At 43.2% G+C, this 13665-nt stretch overlaps 1 protein-coding gene across 1 annotated transcript in view; it reads left to right on the top strand.

Annotated features, from left to right (window-relative positions):
• Positions 1-12308, top strand: part of MTBP (MDM2 binding protein) — a 31141-nt gene extending 18833 nt beyond the window's left edge. Inside the window, exons 15-22 of the mRNA XM_056854578.1 lie at positions 2426-2519; positions 2674-2811; positions 4464-4559; positions 7215-7481; positions 8516-8768; positions 10337-10450; positions 11641-11706; positions 12258-12308. Of these exons, the coding sequence (XP_056710556.1) occupies positions 2426-2519; positions 2674-2811; positions 4464-4559; positions 7215-7481; positions 8516-8768; positions 10337-10450; positions 11641-11706; positions 12258-12296 (1067 nt within the window). The 3' untranslated portion in view covers positions 12297-12308. The remainder of the gene's footprint in view (positions 1-2425; positions 2520-2673; positions 2812-4463; positions 4560-7214; positions 7482-8515; positions 8769-10336; positions 10451-11640; positions 11707-12257) is intronic.
• Positions 12309-13665: the final 1357 nt, after the last annotated feature.

Raw genomic sequence — 13665 nt, 5'->3', positions numbered from 1 at the left:
GGAGCCAGCTAGAATGGGAAGTGACCCTTGACTTAACCCCGGATAATGCTCCAGATCTGAAACAAGATGTAAGTGTTGTCAAAACTCTCCGGGAACAGTGACCGCAATGCCATCAGATTTAAACATCAATCTAAGTGGAAAGTTTCCCCAGAAAGCCTGATTTGTTGCATTTAGTTTCAAACGAGGAAAGTTCTAAGAAATGGTTCAGAAAGAAGTTGAAAGGGGGAGTCAGGAAAGTCAAATCTCTACAGGACAGGGGAAGATTGGAACTAGCCAACATAATGCCAGTTTTAAAAGCTCAGTCCAGAGATGAGACTGGAAATTGACCTGAGCAAATATCAGGCTATTTAACTAGCAATCGGGAGAACGGATTAGTAAACAAAGAAGTTAAGCCTTGTTGCAGAAAAATCGGTGTAGTGTCTATAACAGAAAATTCTGGGTCACCAAACTTTTAAAACTTTTTTAGGGGGAAGATGGTATGACCTGGTGGGTACTATACATTTTGAACCTCCAATAAGCTTTTGATAAGCTTTCATTGAAACCCCTGAGTAAATTGTAATCCCTATGGTTATGGGAAGAAAGTAGATTCCTTTGAAATGACAGGAAGAAAGTAGATTACTTTGAAATGTGGTATTGGAGGAGAGTGTTATGGATACCCTGGACTGCCAAAAAAAACAAATCAGTGGGTTATAGATTAAATCAAGCCTGAACTGATCTTAGAAGCTAAAATGACTAAACTAAGGCTATCGTACTTTAGTCACATTATGAGAAGACAAGAGTTACTTCAAAATATGATAATGCTAGGAAAAGTTGAAGACCCAACAAGAGATGGATTAACTCTATAAAGGAAGCCACAGCCCTCAATTTGCAAGACCTGAGCAAGGCTGTTAAAGATAGGACGTTTTGGAGAACATTGATTCATAGGGTCGCCATGAGTCGGAAGTGACTTGACGGCACTTAACACACACATGGTTACGGGATAAGTGTATGAGCTTCCTTAGGGATTGTAGACTGATTAAAGAATGTGTAAAGGCTATTGTGTCCTGATTTAGACCATTGGTCCATCTTGCTCAGGATTGTCTTTTCCAAGGACAGGCAACCTCTGGCACTTGCCCCAGGCATTGATGCACCGGACAGTCTTGGTTAGCATGTAGGGCTGGCTTCCTGCCCACAGTACTGATACAAGCCCCTGAGGCTCTGGTATTGCTTTTGGGGCTCCACGTGTACCTGGTGTGTCTGTCCAAGTACAACCCTCATACCTCCACTCCTCTTACTTGGCAACACACTGGCATCTTCACAGTACAAGAGGCCAGATTGGGAGGAAGGAGGAGGAGGGTGTGTCACTTTTTGTTTCTTTATTTGTTGTTAAACAGGCGAGAGTTGGGTTTTGTGTGTGTTTCATTTGACATTTCCCCAATGACACCTCCTTCATAACCAATGTTTAAGAAATGTTTTGTATGTATTTAAACTGTTCTGTGTGTATTTTATATGTTTTTATTATAACGGTTTTATATTGTAGTTTTATCATGTGTGTTTTAAATTGTTAGCGCCTTGGTGGCCCTTGTTAGGACAGAAAAGTAGGATGTAAATTTTGTCAATAAAATAAAATAGATGATGTGGGATCTTGGCACTTCAGTTAAAAAGGCTGCCCGCTCTTGGTCCGTTCTGACTGGCAACAGCTCCCAGGATCTCAAGCAAGGAAAGGTCTTTCCTCAACACCCTGCCATTAGAGCTTCAATCTAGGACTTTCTGCATGCGGCACCCGTTCTGCCGGTGAGCCATAGCCCCAAAGATCTGGACAGAGAACCTTTCCATGATCCCACTATGTATTAAGCTAGTGGTCACTGCTGATCAAACATAAGAAAGGCCATACTGGATCAGACCGAGGTCCATCAAGTCCAGTAGTCTGTTCACACAGTGGCCAACCAGGCACCTCTAGGAAGCTCACAAACAAGACAACCGCAGCAGCATTGTCCTACCTGTGTTCCACAGCACCTAATATAATAGGCATGCTCATCTGATCCTGGAGATAATAGGTTTGCATCATGACTAGTAGCCATTCTTCAGTGGAACAGGGTTCTTCGGGAGGTGGTGAGCTCTCCTTCCCTGGAGGTTTTTAAGCAGAGGCTAGATTGCCATCTGTCAGCAATGCTGATTCTATGACCTTAGGCAGATCATGAGAGGGAGGGCATCTTGGCCATCTTCTGGGCATGGAGTAGGGAGTCACTGGGGGAGGTAGTTTGGACTTTCCTTCATTGTGCAGGGGGTTGGACTAGATGATCCTGGTGGTCCCTTCTCTGTATGATTGTATCTTTTGTTAGGCCAGTTTAAAAACAAGCTCGTGCTCGATCTTCACAGATGCATTTCGAGCGAAAAATTAAGCTGTTGTTTGATTCTTGTTAACGTTCCTTTTTTCTTGGCTCAGAATTGGAGCTAAAGTGTTCAAATCCTTTGGAGTGGCCAGAAAGAAGCGTCCTCCAGAACTTAGAAAACTTTGAAAAAATTAAGCAAAAGACAAGGTAACGCCTGTGCAATATATAAATGTATTTGAATGCAGACAAATCTTTTAAAAACTGCATTGCTCTTGCTTGGTATGGATTGCTACTATGGGTTTGCTTTGTCCGTGCTGTTTTTTTAAGCTTTTCTTTTTCCTGTTTTTCTTTTTCTTGTTAGAGTTTCTGAACAGCTGTTGGGGCGTAAAGATGGCCAAAAGGAGTCCATAACATTGCTCGATGCTAAAGAGCTGTTGAAATTTTTCACTCCAGAAGGGCTGCCTATTGGGAATCTTCAGCCTTTGCATGTTCAGAAAAGGTAAAACTTTGCACGTCTAGTAAAGGTAAAGCATTCAATCCAGGCATCTTTTTGAAGGAAAATACGGAATCGTGCAGCATCATGTGATCATAGTTAATGTAGATAGTGTGCCATTTGTGCAGAAGAGTGTAATGTTCATTAGTTCCAACAAAACTTTATTTGGAGTTAGGAATGCACATGAGACTGCATTTATTTATTTATATTTATTAGTCCATTTATACGGGTTGAGTATCCCTTATCGGGACAGCTTGGGACCAGAAGTGGTCTGTATTTTGGATCCAGCATGGTGTAGTGGTTAAGAGCAGTGGTTTAGAGTGCTGGACTCTGATCTGGAGAGCCAGGTTTGATTCCCCACTCCTCCACATGAGTGGCATAGGCTAATCTGGTGAACCAGGTTGGTTTCCCTACTCCTACACATGAAGCCAGCTGAGTGACCTTGGGCTAGTCACACTGTCTCAGCCCCAACTACCTCACAGGGTGACTGTTGTGGGGAGGGGAAGGGAAGGTGATTATAAGCCGGTTTGATTCTCCCTTAAGTGCTGGAGAAAGTTGGCATATAAAAATCAACTCTTCTTCATCTTTCCAACATTTTGGAATTTTTGCATATACATAATGAGTTATCTTGGGGATGGGACTCAAGTCTAAACACGAAATTCATCTGTGTTTTATATATACTTTATACACATAGCCTAAAAGTAATTTTAAGCAATATTTTTAATGTTTGTGTACATTGAACCCTCAATGGCACTGCTGAGGGCCTGTGAGTAATGCCTGCATGCCGGCTCAAAAGTTCTGGTTTTCAGATCAGTCCGGGTATCGGGTGTCCGGATAAGGGATACTCAACCTGTAGTCTGCCCTTCTTGCAAAGACTCAAGGCAAATTCTGGTGGAATAACCAGGAAGCCAACTCAAAGATATAGTAATATCCCCAATTGTAAGTATTTTTTAAAATGGAAGCTGAAGTTCTAAAGTCGGTGAATAACATAAAGTTTCACTGCTAGTACAGTAGGATTGTGGAGTGCATGCAGCCTTGTCCAAACTATGTGTCTGGTGTGCTTTTCAGCAGTTATTGGGGTGGATCCTATCATCCCCCTCCGCTGAGCAAAGTTTGAAGCATTCCTCTAACTTCAGTGACTCTTCCATTGGATGAAGAGTCGGCGGAAGAGCTCCTTAGGCTAGAGAAAGGCTCCTTGGGGGATGGTTAGATCCAGTCCTTTGTTTTACTGTTATCCCTGAGACAGAAACCATCAGAAGATGGGTGGTTACAGCAAGGCGCTGTTCTGTTGTGCTTGCCCTCCCCCACAGCTGATAATCACTCCCCAGCAATTCCCTTTTTCCTAACCCTTTGTGGGTTGCGTCTTTTCTTAAATGGTAACTTAACAAGTGTAGACCGTGTTTTCTATGTAAGCTCAGCTGCCTATTTTCCTTTAGGGGCTTGATCACAACTCTCTGCTGAAGCTACGTGTCTGTAGCAGGGTGCGTTTCCATGCTTGCAATGTGGAACCCTTGTATCAGTCGAAGCTTAATTGTGCTGGAGTGGCTTTAGCAATAAACTGCCAATGTGACAGATTGTTCCAATTAACTCTGTAAGGCCGTATTGTTTTTTCTATAAATAAGCAAGTTGAAATGGATTTCCCCCTTCCCCCTTTTCAGTGAAAATGCGTTTCTTCTGACACCAGAGCTTACACCTCAAGAAGTGAGAAGTTTGCCTTTTGAAAAAGCTGCTGGGTGCCATTATCACGGCCTAGAGTAAGTTTCGCTTTATACTTTGTGTTGTGAACTGTCCTCATTCTTAGAATCATAGAATCACAGAGTTGGAAGGGACCAGCAGGGCCATCCAGTCCAACCCCCTGTACCATGCAGGAAATTCTGAACTACCTCCCCGCCCCCCCACACACACAGTGACCCATACTTCATGCTCAGAAGATGGCCACTTCTTTCTTCATAGAAGTGCAGTTGTAGAAAACATGCACATAGACACAATTGGTGTTTTGGTTCTATAATATAATGGGTGGGAACTTCATTTTTAATTTGCTAACATTAATTGTATGAAATAAAAATTGCAAGATAGTTATATTTTTTCTGTTAGTGAGTACCCAAGATGTTCTGACAATAGCTTTTATTTCTGAATGAAAGTAATAAGTAAAAGTACTGAGAGTTCATACATTGAGTACTGCAGTTTCATTATTATGGGGTTGGGGTGGGGGAGAAAGAACTGGGATGCAGAGGAGATGTTGCGATGTCCATATTGAAGAATATTGAAATCTATGTTGACCTTTGCCCTGGCTTGGATAGCCTAACAAACTCTTCTTCATTATGTTTCTTGTAGAAAATGAGTTGATTTTCCCTAACAGTCTAGTAGACCCACAAGGTGCTGATAATGTAGATAATCGTAACAGAAGCAGAGCCACATGTTCCAACCCTTTGGGGTACAAGTTAAACGAGCATTGACTAAATGGTCAGGCAAAATGGTCACACTTACCTATATGACCTGTTGAAGTGCTTCAGTGATCATTTGAGGAGCTCTAGCTAAATAAACCCCATGTTCAGAAGCAATATATCAGGGAATACCAGCTGCTAGCAAGAGAGCTGCTGTCTGCTCTTTAGCTCACCAGAGCCTCAGGTTGGCCACTCACATTTTGTTTGAATGAAGAAAGGGGATCTGCGTCGCAGCAAGTAAGAGCACAGCTGCGCAGGTATGGTGCACAATGGCTAAACACTCACCATAAGATCATGGAGACCTTGCTATCAGTTTAGTGAGTTTTAAAAAACAGTTTAGCGAGTTTAAAAAAAAATCAAATTCTACGTTTGGGTCTCTTGCTTGATATTCTTTTGGTGCTCTTTCTGACCTACAAAAGGATGGTAGTGTGTGTAAACCCTTTAATAGCATCAGGAAATCTTACCTGTAGATAGATTACTAAAAACAAGGAAGATGTTGCTATGAGAAGAATAAGGATAGTGACAATTTTACTAACGATAGATGATATTTCAGTACCTGCTGAGCATATAAATAAGCAAAATCAAATGTCATGAAATAGGTAAACAGCAAGATTTGTGTCTTGTCAAATAACGAGCTTGTTTCTAAAGGTGACTGTATGTCAGCATGTAGAAACAAATTCTTCATTATGTTGCTTGTAGAAAATGAGTTGATTTCCCCTAACAGTCTAGTGGACACACAAGGTGCTGATAATGTAGATAATCGTAACAGAAGCAGAGCCACATGTTCCAACCCTTTGGGGTACAAGTTAAACGAGCATTGACTGAATGATCAGGCAAAATGGTCAGACTTACCTATATGACCTGTTGAAGTGCTTCAGTGATTATTTGAGGAGCTCTAGCTAAATAAACCCCATGTTCAGAAGCAATATATCAGGGAATACCAGCTGCTAGCAAGAGGGCTGCTGTCTGCTCTTTAGCTCACCAGAGCCTCAGGTTGGCCACTCTGTGAAGCAGAATGGTGGACTAGATGGACCATTGATTGATCCAGTGGGGCTCTTAGGTCCTTCATGCCCTGCTTGTGGGCTTCCTAGAAACATTTAACTGACTCTGTTGGAAATGGTCTTGGATCCACAGAACTACTCTTCTGTTCTTATATATTTACCTGGGGCTGGGCTGCATTGCCTGCCAAATCTGAGATAAATTTGGTGAGATGTTTCCCCTGCAAGCCACTCATCATCATCCCTTCCTCCTGAACATTTTGTTTGAATGAAGAAAGGGGATCTGCGTCGCAGCAAGTAAGAGCACAGCTGCGCAGAAGGAGCTTTCTCTGTGGTTTCATCTCACACTCTTAAACCATCTATTTATCTGAATGGCATTTTCTTAAAAAAACAACAACTCAGGGACGGGCTTACAGTGTCACAAATTCAACAGTAGATGGGATACATTTAGGCTGGAGTGCCTACACACTTGCTCTGAAGAAATTGTTCACAGAAATTTTGTTAGGAAAGCTGTTGACGAAGGCATTGGCTGAAGTTAACTGGCAGCCTTCAAGCAGAGGCTGGACAAACACTTGTCAGGATTGCTCTAGGCTGATCCTGCCTTGAGCAGGTGGTTGGACTAGATGGCCTGTATGGCCCCTTCCAACTCTATGATTCTACGATTCCAAGTTCAGTATATTTTAATCCTTGATGTTTCTGTGAACATGAATTTATATGGGTTAATTAATAGACTTGGGTGTAAAATCAAAGTAGTTGTTTGATAATCTTGCCAATAAATTGTGGATTGAGGTTTGGTATAGATCAAACCGTTGAAGCACAACGCCGACTTGGGTTTTGCTCCATTTTGCAGCAGGCATGAAAGGCGAACTTCCTAGCAAGAAACAAAGGATATTCGATTCTCTTTAACTAAGGAGGATTCTCAGTTCTCTTGCGGTGCGGCTGGCAACTCTCTTTAACTTCCTTCTAGATACTGCCTAGACAACAGAAGAGCTCTGGAAAGAGATGTAGGATTTGCCGAACTCCAGACTCGTCTTATCCGTTACGAGACTCAGACCACTTGTGCGAAGGAGTGCTGCCCCGTGCCGTGCGTTCTGAGCCCCCTTCCGTCTCCCGCTGTTTTGTCAGAGCCTGGAAGCATCCCGGATGGGGAATCTTTACGAAGGGACCACCCGACAGAGGTGTCCAAGCTAAAACGCAGATCGAAAGACCAGGATGGCTTCTGCTCCAACAAGAGGTAATATACTAAATTTAAAAAACATATTTTTTTCAATTAATGTCCCCTCACCCTCCCCCCCCCCCGCTAAATGTTCAGATGATCCTTGTGCTCATTCCCAAAGTCTGATCGCCTTTGGGCAGCATTTGAATACAGTATATTGTAAAAACTGGAAGGTATGGGCTGTGGCTCAGTGGTAGATCATCTGCTTGGCCTGCAGAAGGTCCCAGGTTCAATCCCCAGCATCCCCAGTTAAAGGGACGAGGCAAGTAGGTGATGTGAAAGAGCCACTGTGGTGTAGTGTTAAGAGCAATGGTTTGGAGTGATGGACTCTAATCTGGAGAACTGGGTTTGATTCCCTACTCCTCCACATGAGCGGTGGAGGCTAATCTGGTGAACTGGATTTGTTTCCCCGCTCCTACGCATGAAGCCAGCTGGGTGACCTTGGGCCAGTCACATTCTGTCAGCCCCGCCCACCTCACAGGGTGTCTGTTGTGGGGAGGGGAAGGGAAAGTGATTGTAAGCCGGTTTGAGTCTCCCTTAAGTGGTAGAGAAAGTCGGCATATAAAAACCAACTCCTCTTCTTCCTCTGCCTGAGACCCTGGAGAGCCACTGCCGGTCTGAGTAGACAATACTGACTTTGATGGACCAAGGGACTGATTCAGCATAAGGCAGATTCATATGCTCATGTGTATTGTAGACTTTACCACCGTGTATAGTTTCTATTATCTGTTGCTGCAAGTAGGTTCCTACTACGTAATTTTGTTGCTTTCATTTAACATGTCATGTTAAGACTTATGCTGTGCTTCACCTCTGTTCTGTTGATTGTATTGATTTATTCTATATAAAACGGCCTTGAGTCCCAGTGAGAAAGGTGGATTATAAATAATGTAAATAAATATAAGACCTATTGAGCTGCATCCTGCAAGATGCTGGCTGAAGGTCACAACCTCACCAGAGTTGGCATGATTTAGTTACCACGTGCCGAGCAGAAAGAATTCTTAGATACAGGAAACAAGGACATATTTGGTCAAAATTCCTCCTCCTCTTTCTAGGTTAATAAAATCCGGAAGCACAGATTCTCTCTCGACCCAGGCAAGCGGAAGCGGCAGCGGTTGCCGATCGAGAGGTGCCACAGGGCAGCACTTGGACAAATCGATCTCTCTGTCTTCTGTGGCTGCCAAACAGTCTTATAGTCGGGTGCACGAAGTAACCACAAAGAGCAGCAGCTCAGCAAGCCGGAGGTGTACTAAAGAGACAGAAATATCAAAGCCAACAAAGGAATCGCGGTCTCAGAAGCACACACGGGTAAAGAATGTTACAAGGCAGTTAAAAGCAAAGAGGTCAAGGGGTCTGCCATTCCTAAATATAGCTGAAATAAGTGGGGCACAGTGTGAAGGTAAAATTTGCCGTCATTGTAAGAGGTCCCTTCATGCGCATAGTTAAATTGTGGAACTCCCTGCCCCAAGATGTGATGGCTGCCAACTTGGAAGGCTTTAAGAGCGGAGAGGACATGCTCATGGAGGAGAGGGCTATCCATGGCTACTAGTCAAAATGGATACTAGTCATGATGCATACCTATTCTCTCCAGGATCAGAGGAGCATGCCTACTATATTAGGTGCATTGGAACACGGACAGGATAATGCTGCTGCAGTCGTCTTGTTTGAGGGCTTCCTAGAGGCACCTGGTTGGCCACTGTGTGAACTGACTGCTGGACTTGATGGACCTTGGTCTAATCCAGCATGGTCTTTCTTATGTTCCTGAGTAGGAGACACACCAGCCCTGTCAGGGCCTCGGAGTTTCCCTTAGTGGCCTTTTGATCATCTTCCTTAAAACTCTGTCCGATAGTCCCCATTGCTTTTGCATATTCCACTTTTGCTCATGTTGTTAGCTAGTTCTCCATTCTTTGCCACATTCTTTGTTATGCTCTTGTGTGACCTGCATCATCAAGAAGCAAGCAGAAGGCAAGGTATACAGCTAGCACAGGTGACAGGTGAGGGAAGAGGTGGATCTATACATGGTTTAAAATTCAATATAATAAAAATGTTAAGGCTTTGGCGCATTGTGTAGTTTTGAAGCTCTGGGAGATAATGCATGCTTATCCCAGATGGAGCATTATCCCAGTGCAGGAAATTGTTATATGCGAAGCAGCTGCTCCTAACAGAAACCAAAGGAAGCCAAACAACAGCAATGAAAGGGAAACCCAAGCAAGTATGATGATTTTAAGAAGTAATATTTTTCAAAGTTTCATCTTCAAAGGACAATTTAAATATTTTATTACTGTATTACATGTTCCCATGCAGTAGGTAAGCAAGTGAGCTCTTCGCTTCTTCAGATGAAAAAACTGGAATAATTTTTTAGGTTTCTTTTAAGCGTCTTCTTTTTTAGGTTCCCCACCCCTGCTTTATAGAGTCAGTCCCTTTCTTATTGGGTTTTCCTATTTTCCTGCTGCCTTCAACTTTTCCTAGCATGATTGTCTTTTCCAGTGAGTCTTGTCTTCTCATAATGTGACCAAAGTACGATAGCCTCAGTTTAGTCATTTTAGCTTCCAGGGTCAGTTCAGGCTTGATTTGATCTATAACCCACTGATTTGTTTTTTTTGACAGTCCACGGTATCCGTAACACTCTCCTCCAACACCACATTTCAAAGGAGTCTACTTTCGTCCTATCAGCTTTCTTGAATGTCCAGCTTTCACACCCATACATAGTAATAGGGGATGAATTAACTTGATTTAATGAATTAACTATGGCATGAATTAACTTGATCTTGGTTGACAGTGACACATCCTTCTAGTCAAATGAAAATCTAATCTACAATTTAGGCATATCATGTATTGGACCACAAGCTATTAAATATGCCTATTCTTTCTTCAAGATGCTGAAGGAAGTGGTGACTAAAACCCTTCAGGCACATGGCATCGCTGAAGACCACCAGTGCTTTACTACCTGCACCCAACGTCTCTTCGAGATATCCAAGTTCTACTTAAAGGTACTCTTTTTTGATTGATTGCATTTTATATCCTGCCTTTCTTATGTCATGGAGCTCTATGTGGTTTATGTAGGGTCCCTCATCCAGGCACTGACCAGACCTAGACCTGATGAGCTTCAGCAAGGTTGCCGTTCCAGGTGCATTTCAGCAATACCCTGGGACCCAGCCCTGGCAATAGACACTTTTATGAATGGTCAGAGTTCAAGGCTGATAAGGGACGTATGGGATGCATTTAGCAAAGTACTTGCAAGCTCCTTTTAGCACGTACACGGCACTTCTTTTCCGAGTGACAACATGCCTTCACTTCCTCAGACTTTTATACCGCAGATCTGCAAGTGATCTTTCTTTACTAAGAGTTCGTCTCGAAGGAGATGAGCTTCACAGCAGTTGCACTTTCTCTCCTTGCAGAATGCTTGAACCACATATGTCTCTATAAGGGAGCAGCCATTGATTAATCTCATAGTAGAAGCTTGCCAAAGGTTAGGGTGGCACAGGGCAGATGTCAGCCCAATTCAGGTTGGAGTTTCAAGCTACTTGCTACATTTGGGAGCAGATGTGTGATTCCTTCACACTGTGCCAGCTGTGAATTACATTAATATCACAGTAGAATGTGTAGTGTGTATGTGTCCACCTGTAGACAAGACTTAATTCAATGTGCACACACTATGTTGAATTTGCAAATATCAGAATCAGGGAGCATTTGTAGAAGGACCAACTATTACTATTTTGCTACTTAATGATTACTTTTATAAGAATGTGAACCTATTTATTCTCTCCCTTAAGCTCAATATAAATATTGAGATCTGCTTAGCATGTTGGGTGTAGTCATATCATAGAATCATATAGGCCATCTGGTTCAACCCCCTGCTCAATGCAGGATCAGCCTAGAGCATCCCCGACAAGTGTTTGTCCAGCCTCTGCTTAGAGACTGCCAGTGAGGGGGAGCTCAACACCTCCCTAGGAAGCTGATTCCACTGTTGAACAACTCTTACTGTAAAAACAAATTCCTTGATACCCAGCTGGGATCTTTCCGCCTTTAATTTAAATCCATTATTGCGAGTCCTATTCTCTGCTGCCAACAGGAGCAGCTCCCTGCCCACCTCTGTGACATCCCTTCAAATACTTCAAGAGCAATCATGTCCCCCCTCAATCTCCTCTTGCCCAGACTAATTCATGTATTGCATGTTTAGGATCTGAAAACATCTCGGGGTCTCTTGGATGAAATGACTAAAGCTGCAAACAGCAACGTTAAACTGGTATGCATATTTTGTCCTCCACCTGAAGCTTGTTTGGGTGACCCTAGGCCATTCAGAACTTTCTCAGCCTATACAGAGGCAGCCAATGACAAACCACCTCTGAACATCTCTTGCCTTTAAAACCCTACGGTGCCGCCATAAGCCATCAGTGACTTGACGGCCCTTTCCACCACCACCAAGTTACGTTCACTGTACTGGACAATATTGCAGAATGACAACTGACACTTTGATTATCGAAGTTGTGTTGGCTTTTGTTGGATTCTGCATTCTATGGGTAGAATTAGGCTTCCTCTAGTAGTGAAAGGGAACTGGGTCAACCCATTAACATTTGTTGCACAGTGACCTATTTGGTGCTAAATATTTTTGTTGCCCACAGAATACCTGCTGTGGTTTTGATACCCACACTCTGGGAAACAATGCTAAATGGAGCTTTTGGCCAACCCCTTTTGTTAATCTTTGAATTTCGAAGAACTTCATCTATCTATCTAAACTGTATTTATTTTGTCATGTTCTTTTCTAATTCTAATTATCTTTCTTGGGGCATTTAATAGGTGATTGAATGGGTTTTAGAAAAGACCACCAAGAACTGACCTGTGCCAGAGTTGCTGACATTCTGCATACAAACAAGGTGCATTAAATGGACACGTCGCATGGAGAGTCTTGTTACATAGTCTACGTGCCTTACAGCATGTTGTATGCAAAGGCTGGCCATGTAAAGAATTACACTGACGTGAGCTACTTTGTATGTTACGCAACCCTCTTGGCTTTTTATGTGTGGCATGTACAGGTTTTTGTTTAGAGCAGTAAAGGCCAAGTATCGTAACTGTTGATGGTTTTATCCTTTCCCCCCTCTTGCCTGTAAAATTTAAGAGGTGCTTAACTCTGTAAACACCTCTTTTGTTGTTAACAAACTAGCAGTAAAAAAGGATTTACCAGCTGGCAAAGTCCTTCTGCTTTTTGTTGGAATAACTGTCAATGTTTGTCTTGCTTGCTGTAGAACCCTCGTTGGAAGGTCATGAAGTGGAAGACGCTGCTCAGACTCGCAGCAGACACACCCACGGATCTCTCCACAAAGATCCAGTCTGTAGAGCAGAGGTGGGGAATGTGAGGCCTGGGGGCCATTTAAGGCCCGTGAAATCATTTGGTCTGGCCCTTCGTGGGTCCTGGCAGATCTCTAGCTCAGAAGGATCTAAGACTGGCGATCCGCCCCTTCCCGCGGACAGGAATAGCGTCTATTCAAGGCAGGTGTGAGTTTGTTTTGCTGAGAAAATGAACCTTCCCTCCCCTTGCAGAAGAGCCGTTAGCTATGGAGCTGTTAGGGCCGCCCAAGAAACTGTGTTAACCCTTTCCCACCCGGGCCGTGGAGAAACGTATTCCCTCTGTACTACAAGAGGGATGGGGGGCGGAAGTGGCGACAATGGAGGGGTTAAAGTCCTTAAGGCGTAACTGACCAACCTGGGATCACTGCTACCAAGGTTATCAACTAGTCCTTGAGTTTAAAAATGTCAGTAGGATTAAACCAATGTTGAGAGCCTGCGTGGTGTAGTGGTTAAGAGCAGCAGGACTCTAACCTGGAGAACCGGGTTCGATTCCCCTCTTCTCCACGTTAAGCCTGCTGGGTGACCTTGGGCCAGTCATAGTTCTTTCAGAACTCTCTCAGCCCATGCGGAGGCAGGCAATGGCAAACCACCTCTGAATGTCTCTTGCCTTGAAAACCCTACGGGGTCGCCATAAGTCAGCTGTAACTTGATGGCACACACACAAACCAAATCAAGTGGTCTCTCAGTCTATGTGTCAGTTTTCCATATATAACAGCCTACGGCTCACTATATAAATTAATATTGCTTCACAACTGTTCCAATAAATGATATTTTTATTAAATATAGTATTTTCCTCTAAAATATAAATATTTTAAACTAAATTCTTATAAATCTGGAGTAGCTCCATATATTCCATTCT

The sequence above is a fragment of the Euleptes europaea genome, chromosome 8 (genome assembly GCF_029931775.1).
Source record: "Euleptes europaea isolate rEulEur1 chromosome 8, rEulEur1.hap1, whole genome shotgun sequence".
Taxonomy (NCBI): domain Eukaryota; kingdom Metazoa; phylum Chordata; class Lepidosauria; order Squamata; family Sphaerodactylidae; genus Euleptes; species Euleptes europaea.
Note: the sequence above shows the minus strand (reverse complement) of the source record. Positions and strands in the feature narration are given on the sequence as shown.